At 44.5% G+C, this 12,649-nt stretch overlaps 1 protein-coding gene across 1 annotated transcript; it reads right to left on the bottom strand.

Annotated features, from left to right (window-relative positions):
- On the bottom strand, positions 1-10,944 carry LYSMD2 (LysM domain containing 2). Its single transcript, XM_082291101.1, has 3 exons — positions 10,639-10,944; positions 6,714-7,051; positions 1-801 (listed from the first exon to the last, which is right to left on the bottom strand). Exons 1-3 carry the CDS (start codon positions 10,834-10,836, stop codon positions 750-752), a joined length of 588 nt encoding a protein of 195 aa, XP_082147227.1. The 5' UTR covers positions 10,837-10,944; the 3' UTR covers positions 1-749.
- Positions 10,945-12,649: the final 1,705 nt, after the last annotated feature.

Genomic DNA, 12,649 nt, shown 5'->3' with positions numbered 1-12,649 from the left:
TGACCTCATCATGAACAGACACATCAGTATTTTTGGTATTTTATTAAATTAAAACCACACAAAATATAACTGCACACAAGAACACACATCTGATATTCCAATGTCGTACTTCACAAAAAAACTCTCTTGCTGTAACTCGTCCCTTTTATTAGTAGAAATCCAATATGCAAACAGTTCTTTAACCATAAAGACTTTAACTAATCAAAACAAGCTGCATTCCCCTTTCTAGGAATACATCATACCACGCACAGACACACACAAGGTTCACAGGCAAGTTCTGCAGCCCTGAAGTAGACAAAACTTTCACAGCAAACTTGCCTATGTTTGCAGAATAAGTAAATTTCTATTACTTTCACCATTTGTCATTTACAAGCAAACTTATTTAATATTTTTAAATACTTAAAACAAATTTCACTTTAACAAGTATTTACAAAATCTTTACTAAAGATCAACATCCTGCATAAAGGTGACCTCAGGGATATATAGTTGCTACCATGCTACAGTTTGCACAGAAGGGGTAAAAAGGCCATTGCTAGTTTTGGAAGGCTTAAACCTTTTATTGATATAGCATAAGGACATCAACCTATGGAAGGCAGAAGAGGTCATAATTTCAGTGCAATTACCCATTCATGACTTCTTTTAAGTACATCAAGAGGATGAGTCCAAAAGACTTGGGTTTTGAATTATTGACTGTTTAGTTCTGTAAGAACTGATTTCATGGAAAGTTTCCAGGCCATCGCATCCGTCTTCTACTGGTGATAGGAAGAAGTTGCATAGGGACCTTCCTCATCCTCCTCATCTCTAAAAAGAAAATAATCATGATCATCAGGTCAGGAACACACCATGTCTCAGCAGTAAAACTGCAATGAAAATGCAAGTGACCAGTTTTCCTAATGGATCAAACTAGGCAATGCCAGCCTTGCCTAACAGGAATACTTGGAGTATAATACTGTAATTACACATCTCTGGAGTTCCTGAGATGTTGAGAACATCTGAAATGTTGAAAATGCTGAAAGCAAGTAAAGCTGTGTAAGTTCAACAACATCAGAATGTATTTAAAGAACTATTTTTGATAAAATCAAAGAAAAACTTAAAGGATGGACATACTGCAGTTCCTGTACTGTTGCTTTTAATTTCTTCTTTCAAAAAAGTAAAGCTGAGTTAGAGGTTTGTTTCAGCATTTTGAATGGCAGGGGGGACAGGCAGACCAAATGAAGCAAGAGCAGGAGCAGTCCATCAGCTGTTGGTGGATCTGGGTCTTGATGCTGCAAGGATACTCCTGATGTGTACTTCCCTTGCACCAATCACCATCGAGGCTGATCACTTGGATTTTCTTAGGAAAAAGCAATTGCTCCCAAGTGCTGCTGTTAATGCAATAACTGGATAAAGCAAAGTGATGTTGCTTTTAAAACATCCTCAGGAAAATCAGTCTGCCTGCTGGCAATACTGCCTTTCAAAAACACAGGGGTTATGTAAACCTATTGCAGTGCAGTATCCAGTACTAAATCAAGGATTCCAAGTTCCCCCAAGGTCATTGCTTTGTACTGCCGTAGCTTCAAAGTTTTCTTCTTGAGAGTCCAGCCTTAAAGCTGCTGCCAAGTTCAGTGTTTTGGTAGGAACAGAAGGACTTTACAGTTACTACACTGTGAAAGGATTACTTTAAATACTGTATGTACCTTCATACAAAGGTACAGTTATTCAAAGAGTCTAATAATGGTATAAGGTAAAAATTAAATATTTCAGTATCAAAACCATGAAGACTTTTCCCTAATAAACATGATTATCTATCTATCTATCTATCTAAGTATCTATCTATCTATCTATCTTCCCCCAAAGCAGAACTGAAGAACCCTACAAACAAACCAAACAGTGGAGTAACTTGCACTTGTCTTCCCAGCAAAATTATCATCTTAAGACAAAGGTATAATACTTCTTTTGCCTTGAAATAATCTTGCCAAAAAAAGAAACCTCAAAAAATCAAGTTTACTTTGTTTTGCTTAGTTTTTTATTTCCCCTTCTAGGAGAATAAAATGTGGCAGAGATACAGCAAGGAGACCTTCCTTCTCATCAAAGGCTGCCAGAATCAGACTTTCAGTCATTCTTCCTGAAAGCCGTAATACAGGAATAACATCCATCCTGACATGGCAACAGCCAAACACTGGACTGAAATGAGTTGGTTATGGGTGAATATAGACAACTGAAGAGCTGAAATGATGATGTTATATTGGCAAGTCTTCAGACATGCAAGGAACAAAGCCATTGTCTGGGCTGCTTGTCCCCAGCTCCCCTGTGCAGCGTGCACTCGGATGTGGGTGGCAGCACAGGGCAGAAGGCCAGCACTGGGGTTATGGCCAGCCTTGAGGGGCTTCTCCACAGGGCAGCGACGTAAGAACCATAAAGCAGCTTGTTATGCTGGAACTGAAGCAAGGCAGTGACTGGTGTCATGTGCAAAGTACAGTCCTGACCGAGGCCTGGAACTGCTCAGCAAGAACAGCTTCTGCTCCTCTGTCCCAGGCTGCAGTGCCACCCTCTGTGACGTCTGCAACACTGCCCCAAACCAGGGTAACAACCAGGAAATAATACTAATGTAGATCTTAGAACCACACATAGCAAGTACAAGTCTGTTCTGGTGGCTTAAAAACAAGCTGAGCTTTGTATGAAATAAAATGATACAGTAGCAGCCCTAGTCAACAGCCAACAAGCACCAGCATGGCAGTGTGTGTATGTTTAATGACCAAACAATTCACTTCACTTTAAAGATGCTTAAAATAGCAAAGTGGTAAGGCATTGCAACATTCTCCCTCAGGGGATGGAAAAGGAACAGCACAGCATTACAACACTCTGTAGTGCTGTCTCTTCCCATTTGCTGTCCCCACTCTGCCCAGTGGCTTACAGGAACTGAAAGAAGTCTCCTGCAAGCTATGGTGTGCACCAGGCCACAAATAACCACTTCTGTAAGAGCAAGGACACCTGACTGTGAGCAAGTACACTCAAATGCTTGGGTGCTTCTAGAATCCACAATCGAACAAGACAGCAATCTGAGTTGTTAGTTTTGGGATGTCTGAAAGGATTCTCCACAGACAGCCTCCTTTATTGAGGCATCTCTTTTCTCAGCTGATAGCCAATGAGGACAAAAAATTACTGGGAAAATTACCTAATTAGTCATCAGTTCTGAAGGCTTCAAGACCATACTCTTTCCTAGGCTCAGATGAAGGCAAGTGAGCAGATGACAATATGAGGTTCTGTTCCTGTGCTGACACCAGTCATACTGGCTTGTATCACCATCAGTGACTGAAAGGCTCTATTCGGTTACAAGGTTTTCAAAATTAGGTGCTAAAACGCAAATGCAGAAAGATGTGACCTGTTCCAGAAGCACAGTATATGGCCTAGGTATATCTTAAGGGCTCTATAAAGAGCTTGCATTAGACATCTCGTGTTCAACTATCTGACACAAGAAGCATCACTAAGGTTATTTTCAGTTTTGGCATAACACCATTTTGGGCCAGGTGAAGCACTACCGTATCTTCTCAAATTATCACAATTGCTTTTATTCCATGTGTGGATAAAACTAATACTGAGTATTCTTCCCTAATATGCAAACACATGGGTTAATAACATATGCTACAGACAACTATATTAATCTTTCTGCATTTCTTTTGGCCTACTATAAAAACATTGCTCAAAACAAAAAGGTCTTACTGCCTTGAGCTGCATCATGGGTGAACATGCATGATTAATGATTCATCAAGGCATGATTTCTTGCTCAATGAAACTCTAGTAAAAGTATCATTACATGTAGATCTAGCTATGTGCTTATATAAACTCTAATAGTGAAAGGCAGCTGGCACAGAGTGGATCACATTCTATAACCTTTAATGCTCATCTGCTTGCACAGCTAGTATAGTTTAATAGTCTAAATATGCAACTATGTGCTCCCCAATTTTTCTAGCTAAACTTTATTCCTTTAAGAGCACTTAAGGGAGTGACTGCAAGAGTTCTGATTAAACAATATAATTCACTCTAAGCTGCCTTTGTAGCACAGGGCATTTTCTGACTATGAAACTGCCATGTGTGGTTTAATCCAGATCAGGGCAGCATGTGTGCACATGCATCCTTGGCAACTTAAAGGAGGCCACAAAGAGCAATTTACTAGATGTGGTTCTCACCATCTGTCAAATCAGGCTCATGCTATGGTGAGAAGTTATGGCTCTTTAAGTTCATGAACTGATAGCCTGCTTCTGCTTGCAGTTTTGTGAGTTCCAAGGTCCCTTTTGGTGTAGTGGATTAACTCCAGGTGCTCCTTTGTTACTCTCAAGCAGGCACGGAAGTACTCGGCAGCGTTGGCACATCACATTCTAAACAGCCTTTGACAAGGCAACCTGAACGCAGGCCAGAGCAGCTGGAAACAGCACTCTCATTTCATAAATGGTTTTCACTCTAAGAATAGAAGACTTGCATATTCATGAGGCTGGTTTATTATCATGGCTGTCCAATTTCCAAAGGCTTCCTGCTTCAAGCAAGGGACACGAAAGGTCTGGGTGGGAAGGAGATCAGGTGCCTTCTGGGGAGCTGCTGGAGCACAGTAAGGAATGTTGCCACCTTCCAGTCTGGACCCAGATACAGCATTGATGGTACACAGCTGAAAAGTATCTCTGAGGGTTTTGGCAATGGTCTCTCTCTACTCCTGTTTTCTGCAGAGTAAACATTGACTTTGGTTCTTTGCCCCTTCCTGCCAGACTGTAAAGGGGTCTGTCCTTTCCAACTGTGTTGGAGGGGACAAGGCAAGAATGGCTTTTGTGAGCCATGGCTGAAAGCCAAGGGCAGTGATGCAGAAGGGAACATTATGAAGGCTATCAGATACACAGGAAGCTATTTCTCTTCAAAAGCTTTAGGTAACTCCTGCTCAGCAGACTGACTGCAGCTCTGTACTTCATGCTTCCAGTAGCATCCTGACCAATAAAGCTCTGTTGTATTCATAATTAACAGAATTACCTGCTAAATCTGAACAGGAGCTGGGAAAGTAACTCATCCTCCTGTGTACATTATTTCTTGGGAGGAAACTCGGTACCAAGTCCTCATTTCCCAATTTGTAACTGAAGCAGTATAGGAAATTGGTATTAGTGGCAGCAGTGTACTATTTGTGCAGTGTCACTTCTGCTGTATTGGCTCTGCTCAAGGTGCAGCAAGGTCTAAGTGAACTTCCTTCTGTAAATTAGCACGTTATTTTGTTGAAGGGGTGTTAAAATAATTGCCTTCCTCTGGCAGGGACTGTGGTTTCCTGTTATGCAGTTTAACTGCTGGGTCAACATCTACTCTAATCTGTGTTAGGTACATACATCTAACGATCTGAAAGTCAGCAGCAGCACATTTTGATAGATGCCCTACATTGCCTCAAATACAACAGTGGAAGTGGATGAGTGGATGAGCTTGCACAGAGAAGGTTCTGAGTTCCAACAGCCATTTTTCCTTTCATGCAATCAATGCAAAAGAAAGTAACTGACAAGTGTGTTAACAAGATGTGAAAGCATTTAAGCCTTCCCTGAGACTCTAAACCAGCGTCCTGGCAATGGAGAGTTGTTTGTGGAGATATTTCTCCAAAGGAGGCTTGTCCAATTGCTAAATGCAATATACTGCTGTCCTTCAAACTTTTGTCTGCTGAACAAAATTTTAGTTGCTGAAATAATCCCCTAATTTAACAAATTATGGGACTCTCGACTCAATCAATTTGGTCCTGAAAGGTTACTTTCTGCTTAGCATGAAAAGTATGTTGCTTGCCCTCAAAATCAGAGTATGTGAAGTGAACCAAGACGGTGGAAGAAGTTTTGCATTGAACAAATTTGCGAAAGCAAAGCATATATCTGCAGGTGTAACTTCTCTCCAGCTCTGTGGTGAGAGAAGCAGTACCAGTCCCCTGCAGTCATACCTTTCACTGTTGTAAGAAAGGCCACCTCAGCATCCCCCACTGAGGTATTTCTGCAGGGAATAAACAGGCAGAGCCAGCCCAAGAGACTAACTATGAACAAGCTGAGGAAGCTTGTCCCAAGGACATGGAAAACAAACACTACTGAAGTCCACTCTTAGAGCTTTGAGTCTTTCTGTGCTCTCCATGGGATACCTACGTATGTGAGGGGATGACTACTGTGGCACAGAGGTCAGAAAGTACTGCTTTTTCTCTAAGTAAATATGTGGGAGTTCCTGGCTTTGGAAATACTGAAGAAAAGATGAAGTCTGCATAGGTGGATCCACAAAGGGGGGAACTGCATAGGGAAAGGAGATAGGAAAGCTTAACTGAAACTGCATCACGGAGAAAATTTACACAATGGGGCAATTTGGGACAGAAGAAAAATAGAATAGTGCCTTGCTGTACACAATCACCTTCCTCATAGGCCTTGGCTTAGCACTCTAGCAAAAACTATGCTTTTGCTTAAATACTTGCCTACTTACACAGCAAGACATCTTGGAGAATCCTGGCTGCCTGGCTCTTTTGAAATAGTATTCATATTCTCTAAACACAATATTGTGAGGCAGCCTTTCTAACTGCCATAGCAAGGCACCTGCTAATGCTGTGCTCTGAATGTATCTGGTGCATGAGAATAGCAAGCACACAAATTAAGGCTACAGATGCTGTCTGAGACCCCACAAAGAGGGGTCAGCTTAGACTAAAACAGCTTCAGGCTGAGATTAAGATGCTTAACACCAAAAGCGGCATTTACCTGACACTGTCATCTTTTAGTTTTCTGGCTGCTTGTTTGGATAACTTAATCTGCAAGTCCAGTCTCTGTAGGAAATCTTTGGCAGATAATTCTTCTGGTGCAGTGGGCTGATTGTCAGGCTCTTGAGGACTGGGGGAAGAACTACTTTCTTCCTGAACTGCCACTAGTCCTTCATCACAAGAAGGGGAGCTGTCAACAGTTTCGTTCTCAGGAGACTCCAGTGAATTAAGTCCATTGAACAGCAATGGTTTCTCTGATATAACAGGAATATTCAGGGTTTTCCGCAGAAATATACAGTCATTAGTGAACAGTTTATTTGCCCTCTTTATTTGTTCCATCTGAAAAAGATAGGAAAATACAAGTTATTATGTTTTGGTGAAGTATAAAGCAGTAGATTTCTGAAGTAGTACACAACCTTTAGTTAAAATAAATTTATACTTTCTTTGCAGCAGCAATTATTTCAGAAAAGAATTTGTTTGCATTCAAAGTGATTTCAGAGTGCATGTTCTGTTTTAGCCTTGCTAACATCCCAGGTTTTATGTACACTTGACTCCACAATACTGCTTTCTCCAGTGTTGCACTACCTAAAGATGCTTTCCTTGAGCAGTCTTCCAGTCTCTGTGCAGGCTCACAGGAAGAGCCTGCCAAAGAACAAACCTTCAATCACAAAAGTACTGTTGGTTTGGATTCATATCAGAATAAGGCTCAGAACTGCTAGCAGCTCCTATAGGTGAACTCTCTGGTAAAAGTCATGCAGAATCCAAACAAGGGGGATAAAGTTACTGTGAGGATTCAACCTGTTGATGCAGATGGCTAAGGTGGTGAAATGCTTAGATTTAATAATCCCATTTAAAAACTGAATAGCTAATATCCAGTGGCACAAGTAAGAGAGGATCACTACTCTTCCAGCTCCTAAGGGCTGGAAACCATTTGCAGTAAGGCTCAAAGAGGATAAGGGTGCAAGTTCTCTCCCAAGCTGAGCACCATCTGAAGGGCAGAAAGGAAGCTTTACCTGACTTAGTCATGAGACTTCTAATGGCCCTAGTGTAAATGTTGATTGTTATAATCTCTAGAAGTTGTCTGTCTTGATGGGTATAATAAAACGTTTAAAATACTAGCTGGAGCTTTTCTGTAAAAATACAATACAGAAGCTGAAAACTGAGATCCTACTGCAGAAGAGTTGGAAGGTGATGCTTCAATAGCTGATAAATAATGCACTGCACTGCTATTCTCTCTCCTATTTCACTGTAACTCTACCTCTGGTTATTTCTTCCTAAAATACCAGCTCACAGCATTTGGAAGTCTGTATCTCTGCACTGAGCAATAATGAAAAGGAAAGTACTTGGTTCTAAAAAGAACATCTCTCAGCCCTGAGCAGGTTACTTCATTTGTGCAATGTAACTCCTACAACTCAGTGTGACTCTGTACATTCAGAGGTGTATGGAGAGCAGGATTTAACAGGAGTTTTCTTTTTTTAGTGTTGGGAAGACTGAAGTAATGCCCGTTAGCTACAGATCTATCATAGAGGAAGAGCAAAAGCTTCAGCACACGCTTAAGATTTTAACTGAAGCTGCACTAACACATAAACTGGTGCTGAACTAATTAATCAAAACTTCTACTGACAATGAAATATAGTCTTCATCCTTCTCCCCTCAAAAGGGATACAGCACTTGCACTGAACCATAAATTGGCTGAACCATAAATGTGAATTCCCAGTGCTAATTTACTCAAAAGGAAGATACAACAAATGCAAGTTGTAAGATTAATAAAGAGTATCCGGGGGAGGAGGTGAAGGGCAGAGGATGAGGCCAAACAAAGCACACTGATCCCTCTCCCCCAGCACAGTATTTTTATCTATCTTGAACTGTCTATGCCAAGTCATGCAAAGGCAGGCACTGGACAGGATGTCTCTGGCTACAAAGTAACTCCCAGTGAGGAAAACCACAGGGGAAACTTCTAAAACCAGTAATACTGGAGGCAATGGCAGCCAAAGATAATTCTGATGTTTCCATTACAACTCTCACTTCCAGCCAAGAATACCCGGTGCAGGAAGCAAACAGAAGCACTCGTTAGAGGAAGTCAGTCCTTGTCATTGTGTGAACACACAAGAGTCTTCATTTTGCTAAAAGCAAACGTGTTTGCACACAGTCCTACCCTGGGCTGAAACCCATTAAAAGAAACACAATGGCTGATTCCACTGGACTTGTCATTGCTCTTAGGAGCATTTCATGTCAGTTTAACCTCTCTCAGCTGAAGTCTCTAATGACGCAGCTCTGGCTTCTTAAGCAGAACACTTATTAAATCAAATAACCAATAAGATGTTGGGGGAAAACCTCAATGTATATATTTTACATCATTAGCACAGCAACTGCTTATTAAACTCATATTCTCAACAAGGTTTATGGTTCATAACTTAGAACTGTTCATACAGGTTTGATTCACAGCTTCACTTGAGATGAAAGAAAGTTGTAAATTGCTTAGAAATGCCTTTTTTTTCCTAGAAAACTACTATTTTAGTGATCTCTTTGTATTTTTCACTAATTGCAGTGAGCAAACACACTTCTGAAGAAGAGTAAAATAGCTAAAACATTTAGGCCAGAGACTTTGTCCATTATGGAAAGTGCAGCAAAAAACAAACAAAAAAAATCTAACATCCAATGAGCTGTTTTGCCCTCTTAGTGAGCAAAAGTCTACTTTAATGTGAACCAGTGTCATTAACCCTGCTGCCAACAAGAATCGGTCAAAAGTGGTGTAATCTTTCAGAAGAGAAAAGAAACAGACTTTCAACCCTTTTCACAATAAAAGCAGAATGCTGTTGAAGCTGATGGAAGGCTTTATTAGATCTTGCAGACCAAGAGAAGCAAAAGAAACCACTCCAGTCAGAACCTAATAGTTTGGGACTACACTGTAGCTCTTCTAGAAAGAGCCCAACTGGAAAGTGCCGTTTGCAGCTGATGTCAAAGCGCCACCGACCCTACCAGTGCCATGCTCATCAGCTGCTTGGCCCCAAGCAATTTTGTGTGTTGGGACTGCTGAAGCTGCATATTGGAATACGGGCCCCAAATAAGTGGGAATGAGGCAGGGTAGCTGAGTTCTGCTCTGTCTGGAATGGCAGTAGAAGGGCCTGCTGGTAGACTTTATTGGACTCTGCATGTCCTAAGCTGGCATAAACTTTCAGCATTTTTCACAGAAATAAACTTTCTTTTTCCACAGAAAGCGCCCAGAAAAGCAGCCACACTTTCCAATCAGCGGTGTGTGTGCCTCGCCTCTGGGCAGCAAGCAGATGACAACGGAAGAATGTTTAGCCCTGAAGCTACAGGGAGAAATTCCTTCTTCTTGCAACGGCCTGTGCGTCAAGCTCAAAATAACGCCTTTTTAACAGGGTAAGTTTAATCCCACCGGTTTTCTTTTTTAACCTGAAGCGCGTGTCGCGGTGAGCAGCTGTGTGAGTACGGGCGGGAGCCGCCGTGTGTCCTCCCGCCAGGCCCCAGCTCGCCGGCGGTCAGCGCCCGCTCAGCCCCTGCGTGCTGACCCCTCCGCCAGGCCCTAAATTCTGCTGTCAGCATTTTAAATACTGAAACTAAAACTAGCGCCGTACCCACACCGTTTTCTGCCCGTTGTGTTAAGAAATGCTCCATGGGACAACTTGTTGCTGTCATTTCTCGGCTCTGGGCCCAACAACGGCCCCGCTGTCCGGGGAGCCGGGCCGTGCAGGCGCTGCCTGCCCACGGAAGCTGTGGCTCCCCCATCCCTGGAGGTGTCCAAGGCCAGGCTGGATGGAGCTCTGAGCACCCTTGGTCTAGTGCAAGGCGTCCCTGCCCACGGCAGGGGGTTTGGAACGGGATGATCTTTAAGGTCTCTTCCAACCCAGGCCATTCTCCGGCTCTAAGCGCCGCTCCCGGCCCCGCCGGCGGTGCTCCCTTACCGTGACGCCGTACTTGAGGGCGATGCCCTGCAGCGTGTCCCCGGCGCTCAGCCGGTGCTCCACGTAGCGCTCGGCCAGCGGTGCGGCCACGCTCGCCGTGCTGCCGTACGAGCGGGCCTTGGTGCGGGCGAGCCGCTGCGACAGCTCGGCCTCCGACTCGGGCCCGCCCGGCGGCTCCTGGCGCAGCGCCTCGGCCATGCTCCCGCCGCGCTCAGCGCCCGCGGCCCCGCGCCGCCGTCCCGGGCCCCGCTCCGGGCATCGCCCCGGCCCCGGCGCGCCGGACACGGGCCCGGCCCCGGCGGAAGCCCCGGCTCGGCCCGGCAGCCCCGCCCGCCCGGAGAGGCCGCATGCGCGGGGAGCGCCCGCCCCGCCGGCGCCCGGCCGGGCCTGAGACGGGGCTGTGCGGTGGGACGGGGCTGTGCGGGGCTGTGCGGTGCCCCGGGCCTGGGACGGGGCTGTGCGGTGGGACGGGGCTGTGCGGTGCCCCGGGCCTGGGACGGGGCTGTGCGGTGGGACGGGGCTGTGCGGTGGGACGGGGCTGTGCGGTGCCCCGCGCCGGCCGCAGCGCTCCCCCGGAACGCAGGGCTGCCCGGTGACCGCTGCTGAGGGAGCCGGCACAGAGCAGCGCCCCGGCCTCTGGGGCTCCAGCCCGTTTGCCGGCTGGAGGATCGGGAGTGCGGTCCGTCGAAGGGAGTGTAAAAAAGGGTGACTTCGGGCGTAAGTGCACAAATGTGGAAGTGTCATTATGCCAGATTTATTGAAACAGTAACACGTTGGGAGATTCATTCGAGGAAAATAACTTGTGTCTTAGAATCACAGAATCCCTAGACTGGTTTGGGTTGGAGAGGACCTCGAAGATCGTCTAGTTCCAACCTCTGCCGTGGGCAGAGACACTTTCCACTAGACCACGTTGATCAAAGCCCCGTCCAACCTGGCCTTGAACACCTCCAGGGATTGAGCACCCAGAACTTACCTGCGAATCTGTTCCAATGCCTCACTACCCTTACAGTAAAAAAAATCTTCTCTAATATCGAATCTAAACCTACTGTCTTAGAGCTTGAACCCATTCCCCAACCCATTCCCCATTGTCCTGTCACTACATGCTCTTGCAGGTAGTCTTGCCCCATCTTCCCTGTAAGTTCCCTTCAGGTACTCGAATACCATGTTATATTAAAATTAATTGTAGTGACAGCATTCTAAGTGAGTACTTCTCACCAAGAAATCTGTCTATGGGCTTGGAAAACATCCATTATTGCTGAACTGGAGCTTTCTAACAAAAACTGTACGTCACATACAGATGGTGCACATGCGTTCATCCTGTACAGACACGATACGTACCAAAATACCAAGAAGTGTCCAGAGCAGCCTGCCTTAGGTGCCTGTGCTGGAGCAGGGCTGTTGGAAAAGATGCCCCTCAAAGGTCACTTCCAACCTCAGCTGGCTGGGCTTCTAGGAAGTGTGTGTGTGTAACACCCATGTGGTGCATTTATTTTTTCTGGGAGGTCCTAGAGAGATAGATCTGTATCTTAAACCAAAGCAAAAAAAGCATGCACATCATAACCTCAACATTCTTCAGCCCAGTATGTATTCACACAAATATTTGCAAAAATACATAATACCTACCTGTAGTTTTCAGATTGTGTTCAGTGGTGATCATGGAGTCTCTTTAAGGAGTACAGTACAAAAATCAAGGTAGATCTCCCAAACATTGTTAATCTGGCCACAAGTTTCCAGATCTAAGTTAGGAAAATACAAAAGTTGCCCTGCAAAATGTACAAATTGCTGATGAGGAATGACACATCAGCACCTCACCATCACATGAGAATCCAGTGTGACAATCCTGAACAGAGGAACTGTAGGCAGTACACAGACAGACCAGAGCAGTACAAGAGACTATAAATTGTTGGCAAGAAAAGGTTCAGTTTAATTTTTCTGCAGTCTATATACACAATATATTTGGGAAGTTGGAGGCTCCCCTAGGGATGCCCAATTGAGTTTATACCAGCTATAG

This window comes from Coloeus monedula (assembly GCF_965178545.1).
Source record: "Coloeus monedula genome assembly, chromosome: 14".
NCBI lineage: Eukaryota > Metazoa > Chordata > Aves > Passeriformes > Corvidae > Coloeus > Coloeus monedula.
Note: the sequence above shows the minus strand (reverse complement) of the source record. Positions and strands in the feature narration are given on the sequence as shown.

Coding starts and splice junctions, on each gene's coding strand:
- LYSMD2 (XM_082291101.1), bottom strand. CDS start 10,836: ATGGCCGAGGCGCTGCGCCAGGAGCCGCCGGGCGGGCCCGAGTCGGAG. Junction 7,052..10,638: donor CCCTCAAGTACGGCGTCACG/GTAAGGGAGCAC, acceptor TATCTTTTTCAG/ATGGAACAAATAAAGAGGGC. Junction 802..6,713: donor CTAAAAGATGACAGTGTCAG/GTAAATGCCGCT, acceptor TTTTCTTTTTAG/AGATGAGGAGGATGAGGAAG.